At 37.6% G+C, this 23,888-nt stretch overlaps 1 protein-coding gene across 1 annotated transcript in view; it reads left to right on the plus strand.

Moving 5' to 3' along the window:
• CCDC7 (coiled-coil domain containing 7) overlaps nt 1–23,888 on the plus strand; it is a 329,716-nt gene that overhangs the window by 172,476 nt on the left and 133,352 nt on the right. The window contains exon 19 of the mRNA XM_037837696.1: nt 22,292–22,402. Within this exon, the coding sequence (XP_037693624.1) occupies nt 22,292–22,402 (111 nt within the window). The remainder of the gene's footprint in view (nt 1–22,291; nt 22,403–23,888) is intronic.

Consider the following 23,888-nt stretch of genomic DNA (forward strand, 5'->3'; position numbering starts at 1 on the left):
CCCAGTTGATGTACCCTTAGGCCACCCCCACCTGTTGCAAATCATGTGTACTCTCTCCATAAACACAATTATGCAAATGTACATTCATGTCCCAAGTAAATGCCCCCTAATGAGGTTGCAGGACCTTATGGCACCAACATACTTCACTTTGTGTGGAACCACCCCACTGTCCTCCAGAAAGGCTATATAGCATTCTGCCTCCCAACCAACAGTAAATATGTACATCACTCTCTCCATGTTTTCTCCAGCACTTTTATCCCTGTTTATATTTTTCCATATAATTTTATAGAGCCGTATTCACATACCATATAATTATCCATAGTATACAATCTGTTGTTCATGGTATCATCATACAGTTGTGCATTTATCACCATAGTCAGCACTTGAACATATTGAGTACTATGAAAAAAATTTTTTTCAATGAATAATAAAAAAGACAGTAAAAAGCATACAATACAATAGTAGGGTCAGACAACAACTCCACTACCAAGAATCCCATATCCATCCCTTATATTCCCCTTTCATACTGATTTAGCTTTGGTATGTTGCCTTTGTTACATTTAATGGAGGCATATTACAATATTACTGTTGACCATAGACTCCAGTTTGCTTTGATTATATTTTTTCCCCACTACATCCCCTTTCCAACACTCTGCATGGTTGACATTCATCTGTTCTCCCACATGCAAGAACAGATTTATATTTCTACATTTAGTCACAATCATTGACCACTCCAGTTTTTGCTAAGTTAAACAATCTCACTCTTTATATTCAATCTTTACCTCAGGTGTCATACATGCTTTTATACCACCTCTTTCAGATTTACTCATGGACATCTTTGTTCAGTGTATTTACAATATTGTGCTACCATCACACAGTATTATGCTATCTGTTTCTGGGTCTATACAATCAAGCCTGCTGAACATTCTGTAGTCCTTCAGCATCAAATGCCTGATCTCTACCCTCTTTCTATCTCCTGGTAGCCTGTGTTATCAGCTTTTAACTCTCAATGTTTGCCCATTAATGTTAGTTCATATTAGTGAGACCATATAGTATTTGTCCTCGAGGTGTGTACTAATTTCTCTCATAATTTCTTCCTTTATCCACTGGTTTTCTAAGAGTGTGTTGTTTATTCTCCATATATTTGTGAATTTTACAGTATTCTGCCTGTAATTTATTTCCAACTTCATTCTGTTATGATCTGAGAAAGTGTTTTTTATGATGTCAATATTTTTAAATTTGTTGAGACTTGCTTTGTGATCCAACATGTGATCTATCCTAGAGAATGTTCCATGAGCACTTGAGAAAAATGTGTATCCTGCTGTTGTGGGGTATAGTGTTATATAAGTGTCTATCAAGTCTGGTCCATTTATCATATAATTCAACATCTGTTTCCTTGTTGATCCTCTGTCTAGCTGTTCTATCCATTGATGAGAGTGGTGTATCGAAGTCTCCAATTATTATTATGGAGTTATCTACTTCTCCTTTCAGTGTTTTCAGTGTTTGCCTCATGAATTTTGCAGCACTGGCTTGGTGCATAAATATTTATGACTGTTATGTTTTCTTGATGAATTGATACTTTTATTAATATACAGTGTCCTTCTTTGTCTCTTTTAATTGTTTTACTTTTGAAGTCTAATTTGTCTGATATTAATATAGCTACTCCTGCTTTTTTCTGATTGCGGTTTGCATGAAATATCTTTTTCCAACTTTTCACTTTCAGCCTATTTTTGTCCTTGGGTCTAAAGTGAGTTTCTTGTAGACAGCATATAGATGGGTCCTGTTTTGTAATCCATTCTGCCAGTCTGTGTCTTTTTATTGGGGAGTTTAATCCATTAACACTTAGTGTTATTACTGAAGACTGTACTATCTTCTACTATTTTGTCTTTGGATTTTATATGTCATATCTTATCTTTTCCCTCTCTCTCCTTTTACCCTTCCTGATAATTTTCATTTCTACACTCTTCTCCAAACCTCTCTCTCCTGTGCTTTCCTATCAGCCTGTAGCACTCCCTTTAGTATTTCTTGTAGTGCCAGTCTCTTATTTGCAAACTCTCTCAGTGTCTGCTTGTTTGGTAATATTTTTATCTCGCCCTCATTATTTTTTAAATTTTATTTTGAAATCAATTCAAACTTACAGGAACAATTACAAAAACAATACAAACCCCATTCAAAGAACTCCAGCATACCCTGACCTCCCCTCCCCCAATACCCTGATCCACCAACTTTAACATCCTGTCACACCACCATTTCTTTCTTTCCCTCCCTCCCTCCCTCCCTCCCTCCCTATCATCCATCATCTATTGCTCTGTCTTCTGAACATATGAGAGCAAGTTGCATGCACACATCCTTGAACAATGTAATTCACATATATACATTTCCCATGAACAATAACATTCTTTTATGCAATCCCATTAAGGACAGCTAAGAAGTTCAAGAAATTCAACATTGATACAAGCTTACATTCTATATTTCCTTTTTTTTTTTCTTATGTCCCAACTGTGTCCCTTTGAGCCTCCTCTCCTCCATCTTCAGATCCCATCCAGGATCATCCTTGGCATTTAATTGTCATTATCTATTTAGACTGTCTTTTTTTTTTTTTTCTATTGTGCAAACATATATACAGCCTAAATCTTCCCATTCCAACCTTAGCATTCCATTAGTGGGATTAATCACATTTAGAATGTTGCAATGCCATCACCTTCCCACCATCCATTTCTAGAAATTTCCCTTCACCCCAAACAGAAACCCTATACTCATTTCTTAACTCTCCATTGCCCCTTCCCCCACTTCTCGTAACCCATACTCTACTTTTCATCTCTATGGTCGTATTCTCTGATATTTTCTTTGTATTTACCATGGGGCTTAAATTTAGTCTCTTAAATCTATAGCAATCTTGTTTTTCTTTGATACCAGATTAACTTCAACAGGACACATAAACTATGTTCCTATATCCTTCATTCCCCCACCTTTATGTAGTTCTTGTCAAAAACTACATATTTTACATTGAGTCCAAAACCACTGATGTATTGTTACAGTTTACGTATTTTAGATCCTGTAGGATGTAAATAGTGGAGTTACAAATCAAAAATACAGTAGTATTGGTATTTATATTTACCATGTGATCTTTACTGGAAATCTTTATTTCTTCTTGTGGTTTCAGTCAATTGTTTAGTGTCCCTTCCTTTCAGCCTGCACAATTTCCTTTAGCATTTCTTATAGGACTGATCTACTGGTGATGAAGTCCCTCAGCTTTTGATTATCCGGGAATGTTTTCATCTCCCCCTCATTTTTACCCTCCAGTTGTTTGTGAATTTTCTGTCTCTGATGGTTATTGACTTCTATTTGTATTCCATTGTGGTCAGAGAATGTGCTCTGAATAAATTCAATTTTTTTTTTAATTTATTGAGTCTTGTTTTATGTCCCATAAAACATGTCTGGAGAAAGATCCGTGATCACTAGAGAAGAATGTGTGTCCTGGTGATTTGGGATGTAATGTTCTATATATGTCTGTTAAATTTCTCTGTATCTCTCTTTCCTTTCTTTGTTTCTCTGTCAGTAGGGCTCCCTTTAGTATTTTAAGTAGGGCAGGTCTTTTATTAGCAAAATCTCTCAGCATTTGTCTGTGAAAAATTTAAGCTCTCCCTCAAATTTGAAGGAGAGTTTTGCTGGATAAAGTATTCTTGGTTGGAAATTTTTCTCCCTCAGAATTTTAAATATGTCATGCCACTGTCTTCTCACCTCCATGGTGGCTGCTGAGTAGTCACTACTTAGTCTTATGTTGTTTCCTTTGTATGTGGTGAATTGCTTTTCTCTTGCTGCTTTCAGAACTTGCTCCTTCTCTTCAGTATTTGACAGTCTGATCAGAATATGTCTTGGAGTGGGTTTATTTGGATTTATTCTATTTGGAGTTTGCTGGACATTTATGCTTTGTGTATTTATATTGCGTAGAAGGTTTGGGAAGTTTATCCTGACAATTTCTTTGAATACTCTTTCTAGACCTTTACCCTCCTGTGCAGGTTTGAATGTATTATGCCCCTCAAATGCCATCATCTTTGATGTGATCTTGTGTGGGCAGACCTATCAGTGTTAATTAGATTGTAATTCTTTGAGTGTTTCCATGGAATGTGCCCCATCCAACTATGGGTGATATCTCTGATTGGATAATTTCCATGGAGGTGTTGGCCCGCCCATTCAGGGTGGGTCTGAATTAAATTACTGGAGCACTATATAAGATCAGACAGAAGGAGCAAGCTGCCACAGCCAAGAGGGACTCGTTGAAGAATGCACAGGAGCTACAGATGAGAGACAGTTTGAGGACAGCTATTGAAAGCAGACTTTTGCTCCAGAGAAGCTAAGAGAGGAAAAACACTCCGAGAGCAACTAAGAGTGACATTTTTGAGGAACTGCAGGCTAGAGACGAACGTCCTGGGAGAAAGCCATTTTTAAACCAGAACTTTGGAGCAAACACCAGCCACATGCCTTCCCAGCTAGCAGACGTTTTCCGGACACCATTGGCCATCCTCCAGTGAAGGTACCTGATTGCTTATGTGTTACCTTGGACACTTTATGGCCTTAAGACTGTAACTGTGTAACCAAATAAACCCCTTTTTATGAAAGCCAATCCATCTCTGGTGTTTTGCATTCCAGCAGCATTAGCAAACTAGAACACCTTCTCTTCCCCTTCTGGGACACCAATGAGACTTAAATTTGGACGTTTTATTTTATCCATCATATCCCTGAGATCCATTTCAATTTTTTTCCCCCAGTTTTTCTTTTGTTCTTTCATTTTCCATTCTGTGGTCCTTGAGGATGCTGAGACATTGTTCATTTGAAAAACTGAATTTATTCAAAGCACATTCTCTTTTTAATTTAGTCTTGTACTATGAGTATCCAGAATCTTTTAATTTGTTCAACAGTTTCCATAAGATCATCTATTTTTTTTTTTATTTACTCTTGCAATTTCTTCTTTATGCTCTTCTAGGGTCTTCTTTTTGTCCTTTATACCCTGTGCCATGCTTTTTCATGTCCTTTATATCCTGTGCCATGCTTTCATTGTTTGTCTTTAGTTCTTTGATTAATTGCTCCAAGTACTGTGTCTCTTCTGATCTTTTGATTTGGGTATTTGGATTTGGGTTCTCCATATCATCTGGTTTTATCATAGGCTTTAAAATTTTCTGTTGTTTTTGGCCTCTTGGCATTTGCTTTACTTGATAGGGTTCTTTCAGGATATGAAAAATACCAATCTCTAATTTGTGAGATTTACAGCTTGGTGGCGTACACTTTCTCTAACTAACCAGCAAATGGCATCCGTGAGTCACCTATTCCTCTCAAATCAGTACTCCCCAACTTTGTCTTTGTGGTGTGTGGGGGTCTGATTCTTGTAGGGTTCAATTGGTGCACTAAGTTTGGGTGTGTTGTTGGTGCCATCCACCCTGAATGTGGGGCGTGTGTCTGAGTGGTTAGGGAGGCAGGACAGCTTTAATAATCAAACCTCCCAGGTGTTCCCAGAGATTTAAGGCTGTTGCAAGAGTCTAAGCCTTCATTTCAGTCTTTCCACAGATTGTCTCTGCTGCTGACCCTCAAGTCCTGGGATTTTCGAGTGGGTCCCCCTTCTCAGCTGTGCTCTTCCAGGACCTCTGCTGAGGGAAGGCTGTGCCATGTCTCAAGTGCATGCTAGCCCTCCAGGGAAGCCCTGGGCCGCTGACCCATGCAAGGGCATTCCCAGCCTGCTGTAAAGATGGCTGAATGGGGTGTGTTAATTTCCCCCTTTTTGCGCAGCTCCACCCTCCCAGTTCCGGAACAATTAGCTGTGGGTGCACTAAAGACCACTGTCCATGGCCGATATTGTGGCGTGTGCACGGTGCTGTGGGAAACACTCTCTGTCACACCAGAACCCTTGGTGCAGCTCTGGGCTGCGGCCCCGGCCCTGGGCAGGAGCTTCTCCAGCCCACCAGGAAGATGGCTGCAAGAGGCGCAGTTTCTTTCTCCTTTTGGCTCCCCTCTGCCCTCCTGGCTCTGAGACAATTAGCAGCGGGTATGGGAAGGGCTGTCTTCCATGCCAGATATTGAGGCATTGGCACAGCCTGTTCCTGTCTCGCTTCACTGCATGATTCGTGCCACTGTATCCGCAGCTGCTCCTGGGTTTTTTTTCTTTTTTTTAAAAAAGAACTAGTCCATCTCCAAACACCAACCCACGGTTTTGCCACACCACAGCATGGCTGCTGGACTTTCAGCTGGCTCACTCACTCGTTTCAGAACGCAGACTCCCAGTTTCACCAAATGCATGGTCCCTGTGGATTTAGCAAGGTCCGACTGGTGCATTGCTGGAACTGGTGTTCTGGGTCACTTTCTGGCTTTTATGTAGTATTTTTCATGGAGGTGTTTTTTTGCCCTGTCTCACCTAGCGCCACCATCTTAGGTTCTCCTCTCCCTCATTTCTGAAGGACAGTTTTGCTGGATATAGAATTCATGGTTGGCAGTTCTTCCCTTTCAGTATCTTAAATATATCTGTGCCAGTTTGAATGTATTGTGTCCCCAAAACACCATTATCTTTGATGTAGTCTTGTGGGGCAGACGTTTTGGTGCTGATTAGATTTGCTTGGAATGTGCCCCACCCAGCTGTGGGTGATGACTCTGATGAGATATTCCCATGGAGGCATGGCCCCACCCATTCAGGGTGGGCCTTGATCAGTGGAGCCATATAAATGAGCTGACTCAAAGAGAAGGAACTCAGTGCAGCTGTGAGTGACGTTTTGAAGAGGAGCAAGCTTGCTAGAGAGGAACATCCTGGGAGAAAGCCATTTTGAAAACAGAACTTTGGAGCAGATGCCAGCCACGTGCCTTCCCAGCTAACAGAGATTTTCCGGACAGCATTGGTCATCTTCCAGTGAAGGTACCCGATTACTGATGTGATACCTTGGACACCTTATGGCCTTAAAACTGTAACTGTGTAGCCAAATAAACCCCCTTTTTATAAAAGCCAATCCATCTCTGGTGTTTTGCATTCTGCAGCATTAGCAAACTAGAACAATATCATACCACTGTCTTTTCACCTCCGTATAACGCACACCTCACCATTCCACCATCTCGCCCCACCTCTCCAGTCCTATTTTTTTTTTTTTTATTCTGGTAACATATACACAACCTAAAATTTCCCTTTGTAACCACATTAATATATATAATTCAGTGCTGTTAATTATATTCACAATGTTGTGTTATCATCAACACCATTCATTACCAAAACTTTAAAATCAACCCAAAGGAAAATTCTGTACAATTTAAGCATTGACTCCTCATTCTCTACTCACATCTCATCCCCTGGTAACCTGTATTCTAGATTCTGACTCTATGAGTTTGCTTATTCTAATTATTTCATGCTGCTGAGGTCATACAATATTTGTCCTTTTGTGTCTGGCTTATTTCATTCAACATGATGCCTTCAAATTTCATCCGAGTTGTCACATAAGTCAGAACTTCATTCATATTTATGACTGAATAGTAATTCATTATATTTATCCATCCATTTGATGGACACTTGAATTGCTTCTTTCTTTGGAAATTGCGTATAATGTCACTGTGAACATTGGTATGCAAATATCTGCTTGAGTCCATACTTTCAGTTCTTTTGGATACCTAGAAGTGATATTTCCAGGTCATATGGTAATTCTATACTTTCTGAGGAACTGCCAAACTGTCCTCCACAGTGGCTGTACCATTTTACATTCCCACCAGTAATGTTGAGTGTTCCTGTTTCTCTACATCCTCTCCAACACTTGTTATTTTTCCTTTCTTTAAAAAATAGTAGCTATTCTAGTGGTTGTGAAATTGTATTGCACTGTGATTTTGACTTGCATTTCCCTAAAAGCTAGTGATGTTGAATATCTTTTCATGTGCATTTTTGCTATTTATATATCTTCTTTGGAGAAATGTCTATTGAAGTCTTTTGCTCATTTTAAAGATGGGATTTTGTCTTTTAATTGTTGAGTTGTAGGATTTCTTTATACATTCTGGATATTAAACCCTTATTGGATTCATGGTTTCCAAAAATTTTCTCCCATTGTATAGGTTGTTTTTTACTTTCATGATAAAGTTCTCAATGAACAAGAGTTTTCAGTTCTGATGAGGTCCCATTTATCTATTTTTTTTTTTTGTTGTTTGTATTTTGGGTGTAAAATCTAAGGAAGCATTGTCTAACAGAAGGTGCTGAGTATGCTTCTTATGTTTTTTTACAGTTCTGGCTCTTATATTTAGGTCTATGATCCATTTTGTGTTGACTTTAGATATAGTGTGGGGTAGGTGTCTGCCTTCACTTTTTCATACATGGACAACAAATGCTAGTTCACCATTTGTTGAAGAGACTGTTCATTCCCCATTGAGTGGACTTGGCACCTGTTTTAATTACCTAGGTTTCTTACTAAAATATCATGAAAAGGGTAGGCTTAAACAATGGGAATTTATTAGCTTACAGCTTTGAAGCTGGAAAAATGTACAAATCAAGGCATCATTAAGGCAATGCTTTTTCCCCAAGACTGTGGCATTCTGTGGCTGGCTGCTGGCAACCCATAGACCTTAGGTTGTCACATGGCAAGACATGTGATGGCATCTCCTGGTCTTTTCCTTTCTTTCTGGGTTCCATTTCAGCTTCTTTTTTCCTGTGGCTTTCTCTCTCTGTGTCTGAATTTCATTGTCTCACAAATGCCTCCAGTAATAGGATTAAGACCCATCCTGATTGCCGTGGGTGACACCTTAAGTGAAGTAATCCTATCAAAAGATCCTACTTACAATGGATTTATACCCACAGGAATGGATTAGATTTAAGAACATGTTTTCCGGAGTATATATAACTTCAAACCACCACAGCATCCATGTCAAGAATCAATTGGTTATAAATGTGGGGATTGATTTCTGAACACTCAGTTCCTTTCCATTGACCTATATGTCTGTCCTCATGCTAGTGCCATGCTGTTTTGATTACTGTGGCTTTGTAATAAGCTTTATCGGGAAGCATGAGCCCTCCAACTTTGCTCTTTTTTTCAAGATTGCTTTGATTATTCAGGACTGCTTAAAATTCCATATGAATTTAATTATTGGCTTTTTCCTTTATGCAAAGAAGGCTGTTGGAATTTTGATTGGGATTGCATTAAATCTGTAAATCACTTTTGATGGAATTGACATTGTAACAATATTTATTTAGTCTTCAATCCCTGAACATGGAATGTCTTTCTATTTATTTAGGTCTTTTTAATCAAGTTTTAGTATCTTTATTCTCCCTCTTCTACAGCTGGGTCCTCCCTCAAATTGCCTCATCTTAATAAATACTAAATTCTGTCTATCAGTTTCTCAGACTGAAACCCTTAGAACTCTCTTTTGCCCCTTACTTTCTCTCAGTTACCTCTTTCAATATGCTGGAACATCCTTTTGTTGCTTCTTTCAAGATATATCTGGAATTCTACCACTTTCCACCATCTCCACCACTTTCACAATCGTTACTGTAATATATTCCATTATCTTTTTTCTCCTAGATTATTGCAACTGCCTAATTTGTCTCCCATTTCTAATCTTATTCACTTGTAGTGACTTTTCCACATAGAAACCAGAGTAATTACTTAAAAATATAAATAAGCTCATATCACTCCCCTGACCAAATCCTTCACCAATTCCTAATATCACTCAGAAACATCAATGTTTTTTCCTTAGCAGTCCCATATGAGTTTGTCTGCACTGCCTCTCTGTTCTCAGCCAATACCTTTTTCCGGTTGCTTCTTCTGTTATTGCCCCTTTGCTATCTCACCTCAGAACATTCGCATTTGTTGTTGTTTCTAGTCAGAACACCCTTGCCACAGATAAACTTATGGCTTACTTCATCAACCCTTTCCAGTCTCTGCTTATTGTCATCTCTGACAGCAGAGAATTGTATTTTATTTTGTTATTTATTATTGTTTTAATTGCCTCCTATTCACTCTGTTGGTGAGAGAGTGGATTCCTGCCCAACAATTCTGGGGATGACTGAATCTGGATTTTATTTTTATATTTGCTGTTTGTATGTCTTTACTTTTACACTAAAAATCTGGGTTTGATTACAATGAATATATTTTTGGTTACATTCTGTAAGAGGTATGAAACAGTTCCTGAAATAACAAAAATAACATTACCAATAATAATAAACTACTTAATTAATTACTTGTCTGTTGTTTTTTCTCTCCAAGAATACACCCAACTATGAATGTCCAGAGTACTGCATTCTAATGTCACTTGAAAGAATTCATTTCTCTGTTTTGGTTATGTTCAGTTGATATAAAGTTAGGGCTTCCAGTTTGTTTTCAATTTAGGGCTTGATTAAAAAAAATTGTTGTTTCAAACTTAAAAACCAAAAGAAAGAATTATTCTAGGATAAGTTCCACTTCCATTCCTGTCTCCTCAATCTTATCCCTTTCTGGCACCTAAAGATAACCAGTTTTAATAATGCTCTAATGCTTCTGTTTTTTTACCCCCTGACAAATATAAGCAGATACATTTATTCTTTCTTTCTGTCAAGGATAATGGGTTGCAGTTCAACAGTTTTAGATATTTCCTTCTAGCTTTGCTAATATACTAAAAACTAAAAAGGGGTAGCTATATAATACATAAGAATAACCTCCAGAATGACGTCTCACCTCTATTTGAAATCTCTCAGCCACTGAAACTTTATTTTGTTTCATTTATTGTCCCTCTTTTGGTCCAGAAGACTTTCACAATCCTATGATGCCAGGTCCAGTCTCATCCCCAGGAGTCATGTCCCATGTTGCCAGAGAGATTTACACCCCTGGGAGTTGAAAAAGGGGCACTTCCCAAATATGGGTTTGTTGCTTGGCATGGCTAATGGAAGTCACACCAAACCTGGATGAAGAGGAAAAGATAGTTTATTATGCCCACAGAAAGCAGGGAAAACTTTCCCAAATCTGCCTCCCCCAAGTGCTTCTCCAATTCGGTTTTATCCCCAGGTTCAGATACAAAGAAAGATAATTATTCCATTAACATGTAACAAGAGTGATAGACAAAAGGCCCATCTATCTGGGAGGTTTGGGGCAATTTCCCTGAGATTCTTTAATTGGCTAAACTCATTTGAGACAAAGGGAGTCAATTTAGTTATTTCCCATTTTCCCTTTCTCTTCAGGAGCCAGGTGGCGAGGTGCAAATTTTACATTTACATATCACATAACAGTTTTGGAGAACTTTAGTAATTTAGTTATTTCCCATTTTCCAGTTTCCTCTGGAAGCTAGGAGACAAGGTACAAACTTTACATTTACATATGTTTGCAGACTTACATTTACAAATTGGTTCTTTGTGAGAACAAGAGCTTCCATTGTATCCTGTCTAGCTTTGAAGGTTACATTTTATGATTTCTTGCTTGCTTACAGTTTAAGATTATGTTTTAAAAGTCACTATTACGGACTTATGTCCCATGTAGGGGGAGAGAAATGAGTGTTTACCTGCAGAGTTGGCTTAGAGAGAGAAGCCACATCTGAGCAACAAAAGAGGTTCTCTGGGGTTGGATGACTCTTAGGCACAATTATAAATAGGCTTAGCCTTTCCTTTGCAGTAACAAACTTCAAAAGGGCAAGCCCCAAGATCAAGGGCTCAGTCTACTAAACTGGTAGTCCCTAGTGCCTGCAAGCATATTAGGAATTCCCCAGGTAGGGAAGTTTAATATTACCACATTTTCCCGAGTCCCTCAAGGGGACTTTGCAAATACTTTTTATTCTCTGTGCAAATTACTCTGGGATGTATCCAGGGTTCATGCTATCCCATATAAACCAACTAGATTGCACCCCTATTCAAGGTTCCATATAATTATGGTGTCTGAATAAACTGACCATACAAGTTAAATTATATAGTGTGCTAAAGAAAATACAGATTTTGCACTAAATAAACCTCTCCCTTTGGTCTCACATAGATGCTAAAGTTTTAAAACACAGTCATTATCATCCTTTACCCTTTAGTCTGATTTACCTTAGCTCCAACCAAGTCCATTTCATTTATATCTCTATTGAATTATCATTTCTTTTTCAGTTTTTTAAAATAATTGCTCTATGGGGTAATGCTGACATTCATAGCTGCTAAACTTTGGGTCAGAGTCTCAGGGGTCACACAAGTACCCAAAGTTACAGGGACTGACTAGGTTATACACAAACAGTGCAACATCTCAGAATTTAGAAATAACCATAACAACTCAGGAATAGATGTGACTGCTGTAAGAGCCTACAATCTAGAAATGTTTACAATTAGTCTTCTCCTGGTAACTTATGCTCTCAGATTCAATCCTCAGAGTTTGCAAATTATAGTTAGTTCATATTAAAGAGGTATTATAATGTTTGTCTTTTCAATTCTGGCTTATTCTCTCAACATACTGTCCTCAAGATTCATTCACCTAGTTGCCTACCTCACAAATTCATTCCTTCTTGCCAATATTCCTTTGTATATATATACCACTGTTCACCATTCTGTTTAGCAGTTGATGTGCCCTTAGGCCACTGCCATCCATTGAAAATCATGAATACTGACACCATAAACGCCAGTATACAAATGGCCATTCATGTTTCTGCTCTCAGTTCTTCCAAGTATATACCTAATAACAGGGATGCAGGGCTCTATGGCAACCCCATTCTTAGCTTCCTGTGGAAACAACTCACTGCCTTCCAGATGGGCTGCGCTATTCTACATCCCCACAAACAGGGAATAGGTACATACTTCTCTCCCCATTTTCTCCATCACTTGTATCCCTCTGTTTATTTTTTAAACAGTTTTATTCACACACCATACAATCCATCCTAAGTAAACAATTAATGATTCCTGGGATAATCACATGGTATGCATTCACCATGGCAGTCATATGAGGATATTTCCATTTCTTCCTCAAAGAAAGAGGAAGAGGAGAAAAAATGAGCAAAAAAATAAAAGAAGGAAAATAAAAATAAAATAAAATGAGAAGTTCAGAGAATACCACCACCACCAAGAATCCCATGCCACTCCTCTATATCCCCCTCTTATAGACGTTTAGCTTTGGTGTTTTGCCTTTGTTACAATTAATGGAAGCATCTTACAATGTTACTGTTAACTATAGACTCTAGTTTGCATTGATTGTATTCTACCCCTATACCATCCAATTTTCAGCACCTTGCAATGTTGACATTCATTTGTTCTCCCTCATGAAAAAAACATTCTTATTTTTGTACAGTTAATCACATCATTGATTACTCTAGGTTTTGCTAAGTTGTACGATCCCAGTCTTTATCTTCTATCATTCCTTCTGGTACATGCACCCAGCCTTCCTCTTCCATCATTTTTCAGAGTACTTACAATATTGTGTTACCATCGCACAGTAATGCGCTATCCATTTCTGGATCTATACATGCAATCTTTTTGAACCTTCCGTACTCCTTCAGCATCAAATTACCTATCTCTACCCTCTTTCTATCTCCTGATAACCTGTGTTCTCAACTTTAACTCTCAATGTTTGCTCATCAATGTTAGTTCATATTAGTGAGACCATACAGTATTTTCCTTTTGTTTCTGGCTAATTTAATTCTCCCTCCCCCCTCTCTTTTTACCCTTACTGATAGTCTTCATTTATACTCTCTACTCCAAACCTCTCTCTCCTTGCTTTTCCTATCTGCCTATTTTGCTCCCTTTCCTACTTCTTGTAGAGTAGGTCTCTCGTCCACAAACTCTCCCAGTTGTCTGTTTGACGATATTTTAATCTCTCCCTCATTTTTAAGGACAGTTTTGCTGGATATAGAATTCTTGGTTGGTAGTTTTTCTCTTTCAGTGTCTTAAATATATCATATCACTACCTTCATACCTCCATGGTTTCTACTGAGAAATATGCACATAGTTTTATTGAGCTTCCCTTGTATGTAATGAATCACTTTTCTCTTGCTGCTTTCAGAATTCTCTTTGTCTTTGACATTCGATAATCTGATTATTAATTGTCTTGAAGTACAGATCTGTGCTTCTTGGATCTGTAATTTTATATCTTTCATAAGAGATGGGAAATTTCAGTGATTATTTCTTCCATTATTCTTTCTGTATCCTTTTCTTTCTCTTTCCTTCTGGGACATTCATGACACATTTATTCATGCACTTCATATTGTCCTTCAGTTCCCTGAGACCCTGTTCATATTTTTCCATTCTTTCCCCTATCTATTCTTTTGTGGGTAGGATTTCTGATGTCCTGTCCTCTAGTTCATGAGTCCTTTCTTCTGCCTCTTAAAATCTGCTGGTGTATGTCTCCATTGTGTTTTGCATCTCTTCTATTTTGCCTTTGTTTTTTCAAGCTTACAAATTCTTCTTTATGGTCATCCAGTGTCTTCTTTATATCCTTCATCTATTTTGCCACATTTTCCTTCAGCTCATTTATTTTATTTAGAAGACTTGTTGAACATCTTTAATTAGTTATTTCAATTCTGTATCTCACTTGAAGTGTAAGTTTGTTCCTTTGACTGGTCCATATCTTCATTGTTCCTTGTGTGAATCATAATTTTTGGTTGGCTAGGCATCTGGTTTCCTTGATTACCCTAATCAAATTTTCCCAGACCAGATGGGCCCATCTCCCAGGAGGAGGGTGTAATCAGTATCAAGTTTCCCTGAGGATGAGCATCATCCAATTGTCAGACTTTCCTGTGAGGCCTCTAGGCTCTGCTTTTCCTGTCCTGCCCAGCAGGTGGGGCTTGTCAGCCCACAGTTCCCTACCAGCATAAAGAGGTGCAGTGTCTTGAATTCTCAGCAGATCCTGGTCCTTCCAGGGCCCAATGGTGAATCAGACCCCAAGCTTAAGATGTTACTGTTTTTTTTTAATTTCTTTTTCCTCAGGCCCTAGGGCCTGAATTCTCTGAGGGAGGGCAGCCAGTTAAGCTGGGTCCCACACCCTCTTTACTTAGGGAAGATAAGCCCTTTAAGGATTGTTCTGGTTTGCTAATGCTGCCATTATGCAAAATACCAGAAATGGATTGGCTTTTATAAAGGGGGTTTATTTGGTTAGAAATTTATAGTCCTAAGGCCATCAAAGTGTCCAAACTAAGGCATCAATAAGAGGATACCTTCACTGAAGAATAGCTGATGGCATCTGGCACACCTCCGTCAGCTGGTAAGGCACATGGCTGGTGTTTGCTGGTCATGGATTGTGTTTCAGCTCCTTTCTCAGCTCCTGTGTGTCCTTAGCATCTTTAAACTCCTTCTGTCTTCCTCTCCAAGAATCTCTGGGAATCTCTGTCAGTTTCCAAGTGTCTCCCCAAAAGTCTCTATCAGCTGCTCTTGGGGTGTTTTGTCCTCCCTTAGCTTCTCTGGAGCAAACCCTGGGATAGCATCTCAAAGTGACAGCAATCATCTAGGCCTGTGTTGGCTCCTTTTAAAGGACTCCAAGAAACTAATCAAGGACTACCCTGAATGGGAGGGGTCAAATCTCCATGGAAACATTCAATCAAGAGGTCAGACACTAATCAAAAAGATTAATCAATCTGCTTCCCAAAGACTGCATTAAAGAATATGGCTGTTTCTTGGGGACATAATATATACAAACTGGAACATTCCACCCCCCTGGACCTAAAAAGACATGTTCTTTCCATATACAAAGTACATACAGTCCATCACAGTATCACAAAAGCTTAAATCGTTTCAGCAACAATAGGTAAGTACAAGATCTTATCAAAATCATTTAGAGGAATTTTCTGTCTTAAGGCAAAATTCCCCTCTAGCTGTGGACCAGTGGAACTTACAAGTTATCTGCTGCCAATATACAAAGGAAGGACAGTCATAGGATAAACATTCCCATTGCCATAGGGAGAAATTGAAAAGAAAACAGGCATCACTGGACAAAGACAGATCTGAAAACCCACAGGACAGACACCATTAGATTTCAAAGTCTGAGTGTCATTTATAGAATGATGATTTATCTTTGGGGTTTGAAAGAGCTGCAGTCCCACACTTTCCAAAGGCTTATGCAGCAGCCCTTTTCTCTCCAAATGCTGGAGTGAGTGCTCCAACATACCCACACATTGGGCAGACCACCTTTTTCTCAGCCTCACCCTCCCCAAGCATTGGGGTGCCACCCAGACTCTGCCTTTCCAGGGCAAAGGCTTTCCCCTCTCTGAACAGTGGGGTGGTGGCCAGTTTCTCCCCAATCCCCAGGGAATATGCTCCACCCTCTCTGAGGTCTGGGGTGGCATTCTTCCTGAGAATTGAGGTGGAAGGCCCACCCTCTGCCTCCAGGGCAAACTCAACTGTTTCCACATGCATGGATTGCTCTGCTCTCCTTGCCTGAGATTTCTTGACTCCAGACGTCAATTTCCATGGTTCTGTCTTTGAAGAAATTTTTCCAATTTGTTCCTTCTCCACCCCCTCCAGTCCAGACTGGCAGTGGTTCTAATTATACAGATCTTGCAAAAATTTTGTTGGCTTGTCATGCAGCTTACAGGGGTCAAAGCCATCAGACAGTAGGGCATTCTACAAATCCTTTCTGGATAACTCCATCTCCAATCCTGGCTTGTACTGAAATGGCAGTCAAGTTCCATGTTTGGTTAAATCCTCACATGGGACTCTAGCCTCTGGAGTTCCACCCCCTAGATGCCAGAGTTTTCCAGACCATCATTTTCTGGTTTCTTTGAACCTATGAGTTCAGTTCTCAGCTTGTCTATTTCCTCGCACATTTTACTATAAGCTGCAAGGAGAAGCCAGGCTGCATTTTGGACATTTAATTTCAAAATTTCTTCAGCTAAGTGTCTGAGCTCATCACTTTCAAAATCTGCCTTCCATCCAACATCAGATCTCAATTTTGCCAAATTCTCTTCCATTTTAAAACATGGATCATCTTTCTTCCAGTTGGCAATGACACATTCATCATTTCTGTTTAAGGTCTCATCAGGAGTGTCTTTAGCATCCATATTTCTACAAACAGTCTCTTTAAAGCAATCTAGGCCTTTTCTACCAAGCTCCTCCTAGTTCTTCTAGAATCTTTCCCTTATCCAGTTAAAAAGCTGTTACAACATTTTTGGTCTATGCAAACTCCGTAGCATCCCACTTCTCTGGTACCAAAAGTTTTCCAGATTGTTAATGCTGTTGTTATGCAAAATACCAGAAATGGATTGGCTTTTATAAAGGGGGTCTATTTGGTTAGAAATTTACAGTCCTAAGGCCATGAAAGTGTCCAAACTGAGGCATCAACAAGAGAATACTTTCACTGAAGAATGACCGATGGCATCTAGAACACCTCTGTTGTTTTGGGAAGGTATGTGGCTGATGTCTCCTTAGTCCTGGGTGGTGTTTTAGTTCCTCTCTCAGCTGCTCCTGTGTGTCCTTAGTTTAGCATCTAAAAACATCCTTCTGTCTGCAACTCCAAGCATCTCTGTCAGCCCCCAAGTGTCTCTTCAAATGTCTCTCTCAGCTGCTCTTGGGGTGTTTTGTCCTGTCTTAGCTTCTCCAGAGCAAACTCTGGGCCAGTATCTCAAAGCATCAACAAGACCTATCCTGAATGGAGGGATCAAATCTCCTTGGAAACATTCAATTAAGTATACCCTAATCAAAAAGATTAATCAATCTGCCACAAAGGACTGCATTAAAGAATATGGCTTTCTCTGGGGGACTTAATGTATACACAGGGAATTATCTCCTTCACTTGACTTCTTCCTTTGTCTAACTATCTTAACTCCACCCTTTCCTGGGTCAGCATTTACAGTTGTAAATGCCTGAGGCTTTCTCTAATGAGCTACTTATAATGAGAGGGAAAAAAAAAAGAAAAAAGAAAAAATCCCCTTTTTAGAGCCAGTCCCCAGTCCCTCAGTTTTGCCAGTTGACCAGAGTTGGTATCCAATTCTATGTGCCCCTTTTCTTGGGACACAGCCCTTTTCCAGTATTTTGAGCTCAGCCAACTCCAAAAGCCTCTGGTTTTATTTATTTATTATTATTATTTTTTCCATCTTTCCTGCCTCCTCTCTGCCAGGAGAGACCTCAGGGTTCCCTTCCTGCTTGCTCTGGGTTTGTCTGTGCTCATAGCTTGCATTCAGTAGTCCAAATTTGTTAATTAAAACTGTAATTGGAGCTTGGTTGAACTACCTTCCCTTCCTCCCAGCAGATATCATTTCTTTTTCCCACAGGAAAGTGTTCCAACTCAGCCTTCCATGCCAGTGGGGGAGGGTCGCTAGCTCCACAGTTTGGGAGCTTTACTTACAGTTCTATGCTGCAATTTCATCCATTCCACCCATTCCAGACTGGTGTACAATGTGTGTCCAGTCATGGATGTCCCCCCAACAGCTGTTCTAGACTGTTTTCTAGTTAATCCTGGCTATTTACTAGTTGTTCTAAATTACACAACTCCCTGTGCTGCCATCTTGCCCCACCTCTGTATACACCCTTGTGAATGCAACACATATGATATTTTTATCACCACCCAAAATTCTCTCAGTCCTCTGTGCAGTAAATTCTCCTACCTCAAGCAACCAATGCCTTGCTTTATGTCATATAGATTAGTTTTGCTCTTTCTAGAGTTTCATATAAATGGAATCATCTAGTATGTACTCTTTGAGAGTTTGGTCTGGCTTATTTCAGTCAGCATGTTTAGGATTCATTAATGTTTTTCAGTGTACCAATATTTCATTTCTTTAAATTGCTGAGTAGTATGCCAATTTATGGATATATCACAATTTGTTTAATCCTTCATCCCTTAATGGGCCGTTTCCCATTTTTTTCCTGGTTTCTTTTTCATATCCACTTTTTGTTGGATTTCCTGAGCCAGCAGTTGTAGACCCTATGCAGTGAGGAAATGACTTTCTTGTTTCTCAGTTCAAGGGCTTCCTTTTAGTTGCTGCTATGGAGATTATTAATACATAACACCTTTTGTTTTTATTATTTTTTTACTTTGGTATGGCAGCCTCTGGTTCTTCAGGTTTTTGTTTCATTCCCATCTTTGTCTATTTCTTTTCTTTCCATTTACTCTTTAAGCTTGTTTGGGAGGATAGTTCTGCCTTCTAAGGTACATACTCAAGACCACCACCTCTGGGGCCAGGCACATTCTGAGCCTTTCCTTTCAACATCCAGGTCATACTTCATGGGTCTCTGACAAGCTAGTTTCAGATATCCGAATAGAGCTATTTGTGGGAGAAGTACCTTAATTGGTGTTATTTATGTTCCATATCTAGCACTGGACACAGAAAATTTCACTCCCTGTGTTTTGTGATATCCTTGGTTCTTTGCACTCTCTTGTGAGCTTCAGATCTGAATCTATGGTCTTATATATTTATTTACTCACATGTAATTGGGGTTTATAGTATTATATGTCTTCTAGCTATGATTTAGATTATGGATGTTATTATTTTCTGTTCTTGTTGTTCTGTTTGGTATTTAAGGAGTCTGTATGGTGAGAATCAAATATGTATAGCCATTATTATCCTGGTTGTCATAATATCAAAACCTCTATTAACCCTTAATAGCAATTGGTTCTATTTTTGAATACTCTTAATTGGCTTTTGAACTAAAAAAAAACAACAAATAAGTATTTATATAAAAATGAATAATAAAAAAACAAAATAAATTATTTTCTAAGGTTTATAACATTGAGAAGCTGGGCATGTTGCCAGCTTGTCCTTTTATTTTATTTGGTCCCAGGACAGAAACTTTATAGTCTCTTTATAAAAATTTTGAATTATTGAAGATAGTCATTTAACTTTTTATTTTAATTATCTTGCAACAACAAATACTGAAGTATTTGTCTAAAGGCATATAAAAACTAGTTCAACAATGTCTTCTCATATGGTTTATAAATATATAGTAAATTGAAATGTGTGGAAAGGAGAAAATTGGATTAATAAATCCTCATTAGAATCAGGAGTAAAGATAATATAGAGTAAAATTGTAAACTTTGATGTGAATTCTTGCCATTTAGAAAAAGGAAGTAATCTCTGTGCCGTGTTATAAAGAAACTAGCAGTGCTGTTGATATCCTGCCAATTATCAGTATTCGTGTGAAACGTTTTAATGTGTATCTTCAATTTGACTGGAATTGCAAAGTTATTGTGTCTTCTGATGATAAACCCAATCAGTAAATTTTCATTGCAGGTATTCTATTTTTAACTTTAGAATATTCATTTAATTAATTTTTTAGTTTCTATTTCTCTGTTGAGAATCCCCATAACTTCACTCATTATGTCCATCATTTCCTTTAATCCATGAATATTTTTATAATTGCTTTCAAAGTCCTTTTCAGCTAATTGCAATAGCTGTGTCATCTCTGGATCTGTTTCTATTGACTTTTAAAATTTTCCTGGTTTGAGCTTACATTCTCCTATATGCATGCCTAATTTTTTTGATTATATACTAGGGAACATATGCTTTTGTGAGTATGGATTATGTTTTCTCCTTTTAAAGAGTGTTGCTTTTTGTTCTCAAAGGCAGTTAAATTATTGGTGTCTCAGCTTTGTCCTGTTGAAGTTTGGTTTTTGGCTTTGTTAGTCCATGTCTAGACTAGTCCTTTATTTAGGGCTGCAGTAGCTCTACTTCTGATGTGGTCTCGTTGAGTTTTCAGTTAAAATGTTAGCAAGTTTTCTCCACTCTGGATGACTGGAACCCTAGAATCTCCTAGCACTGTGGGATATCTGTAATCATGGCTCCCAGTAACTTATTTCTGCCAGATGTCATGTCGTTTTGTGCTATATATGTGTGATTCAGTATTTGGTCAAGGGCTCAAGGGACCTTATGCAGATTTCATGGACTCTATCTATGTTTAGAGCCCTTTTCTCTGGTCCACAAATTCTAATTACCTCATTAGATCCAAAACTTGATCTCCGTCTCTTTTTAGCGAGACTATTTTCTCTATTTGAACTGTACTTCCCTGTACTATCAGGAAAGTATCTTCAAGAAGAAAACCAAGGCAAATAATGTATTTCTATTCTGTCAAGAATCCCAGTCTTATGCTATTTACATTGCCTAAAAACTTTTATTTTCCATATTTTGTCTAGTTTTGTTGTTTATGGATCATTAATTTATTATCAGAGTTTGTACACTTAGACATTATACATTGTTCTACATGTGGATGTATATTAACTCACAGTTAAAAAAATAGAAGGATCACATTGGAAATTTAGATATATATTTGTGTAATAAGAGAATTGAACACTTTCATGTCACAGGGAGGAAGGGTCTCATGCTTTTTCAATGTTTTCAAGATACGTAGGTTTTCTGTGGTCTAAAACCATATACTCTTATAGACCAGAAAATGGACAAGGTAGGAGGTAAAAGCTTGCCTGTGGATCTAAATTTAGACTCAAATATGCAGCCTTAAATTTTAAAACATGGAATTGTTCAATCTGACAGGCACAATGTTAAGTAGATTTTGTCATTATTTAACAAAATTATATTTAAGATTCTTTAGTTCTAAGTATGTATCATACTTTCCTTTTTATTATTTAGATTTGTTCTGATCTTCAACTGCTAAAGAAAGTTGGAACGAGAATTAAAAGCATTTTTATTGCCTAGATGAAACCATAAATTAGTAATTCTTAACCAGCAAGCCACTCATAATGATTTTTCTCCTGATTGTCACACCAAGTTTATTTCATCATTATAGCTTATTTATCATATCACAAAATTTTAGTCATACAACAGTAGCATCATTTGAGGGAACATTAAAGGACTGTTGGAAAATATTTATATGTGGAAAATATAATAATTTTATGTAAAGAGGAAAGAAATGTCCCATCAGTTTTTAGAGATTTTACTGTATATATTTCTCAATTTAGTGTATTCAAAGCATTACTTTATAGGTGAGAAAAAGAATGAAGTAATCCAGAGCAGGTCCATATACAAAGTTTTAGAGTTAAAAGATCAGTTTGAAAAATCTGGAGCTGGTCAAAGTGAAAAACATGGTAGTAAGTATAGTAGTAAGAAATATTATTAAGTATTTTAAAATTATATTCAGCATACATTTTTCAGGAATTTATTGCTATGCTTCTACATTTAAAAATTTTGTCACCTACCGTAAATGACTAAGAACACTTTGAAAATAATAACTGATGTAGCTGTTATTCAAAATTCATTCAGAGAAATAACTCTGTTTGGTATAGTCTAAGTTTTCAATTTTGTTTTTTGTGTAAAAATAAGAGACAAAAACAAACAAATGAAAAACAATAAAAAAGAAACTATAAAGGAGGGGTCATTATTGAGCCCATAGAATTTTATGTGTTTGTAAAAGGAAAAAGGAGCATGTTGTTAAAACAAGTAAAGAAATGGTTCATCATTCAACAAAATGTTCCTCTATTCTGTCATTTAGGTCAGGAAACAGATGAAGTTGCTGATGGAAGTCTTTTATCTTTGGATGAAATGTTAGTCTCGAATCATTGGCTTCAGATTAGGAATAGCTTTTTCAAATCTGACAATCTCAGTAAGTAGCAAGTACAAGATTAATATTCTTAAATCATTTTGTATATGATTTTAAGCAGAAAAATTGTTCTTTGTTTTTAATGTATATTAATATTATATTTTAAAACATTTACATATAATTGACTATTCTAGAAAAACTAAAAAGGAAACTGTGAATACTGCATTTAGAATATTACAAAGCCTACTGTTTTGACTTTTGATTGGAGTAAATATAGGGTACAAGTGTAAATCTTTCACACACTGTTTCACCCAGAGCCTTGGAAACTTCCCAGCAGAGGCCCCAGATGTTGTGAAGCAGAGACAGACCCACTGTGCTCTGTCTGAATTCCTGACTCCAAACTTCTATGACTTAAATGACAGTTGTTTTAAGCCAGAAAGCTTTGGGGTATTTATTATATAGTGGTAGATAACTAGAACACATACAAAGTACAAAATGATATAATATTATAAAAAGGGGATCAGGATTCTAAAGAGACTGAAAAACATTGGACTGGGAAAAGAAGGAACAGTGCAAACATCTGTGTACCAGGCAGGCTACAAAGTAATGAGCCTGGTTCCGCCTTGAAAACATTCTCACAATATTCCCCTTTCACAATCTGTAATTCATTACTTTTTTTTTAAATGCAATAGCTTTTTCTTTTATTTTAACAAAAAATAAAAAAATTAAAAAAAAAAACAATTCAAACAACAAAACAAAGAGATAAGAAAAACAAATATCCTAAAATAAGTGCATTGCTTCCTACATGTCCCTACCATACCCCAAGAAAATTAACAAGCGCTAACAAAACAAAGGAATAAGAAGAACAATCTAAAATAATATAGTTCATTACTTTTGTACAAGTGTCTGTTTACAACTTTAAGACCATTTTAGAGATTGCTACTGAGCACTGGGATTGCATTTTTAAAGAGGAAATATCACATTCATGAAATGATTAAGCAATTTTTCTTTTTAAAAAACAGGGATTTCACTGTAGAAATAATTCTCTAGTTGACTAACAAAGCATTTATTTTTGCCTATATTTTTGCAGCTCAGAAAATGGATGACCAAATACAAGAAAAGTTGCTGAAGGGAGACCAAAATTTAGATCAAAAAATTTTAGATGCTTTTAGACTTAAAGCAACTCGTTGTGGTGCCCTAAGAATCATAGACAATTGTAGATATTTTATTAATATCTTCAGATGATTTCTTAATTGAATTTGGCAAAAGAAATGTATTCCCTATTTCATGAATTCTACCGATATTAATTTTTAACAGCAGCTTTATAGAGACGTAATTCACATACCATAAAGTTCTTCCTTTTAAAGTGTACAATCCAGTGGGTTTTGGTGTAGTTTTAGCATATTCACATCACAATGCACCCCATCACCACTATCTACTTTTAGAACATCTTCTTCATCCCAAAAAGAAACTGCATACCCATCAGCAGTCGCTCCTCATTCCTCCTTCCAAGTAACTAATGGCAGCTACTAATCTACTTTCTGCTTTT

Source organism: Choloepus didactylus, chromosome 5 (assembly GCF_015220235.1).
Source record: "Choloepus didactylus isolate mChoDid1 chromosome 5, mChoDid1.pri, whole genome shotgun sequence".
Taxonomy (NCBI): domain Eukaryota; kingdom Metazoa; phylum Chordata; class Mammalia; order Pilosa; family Megalonychidae; genus Choloepus; species Choloepus didactylus.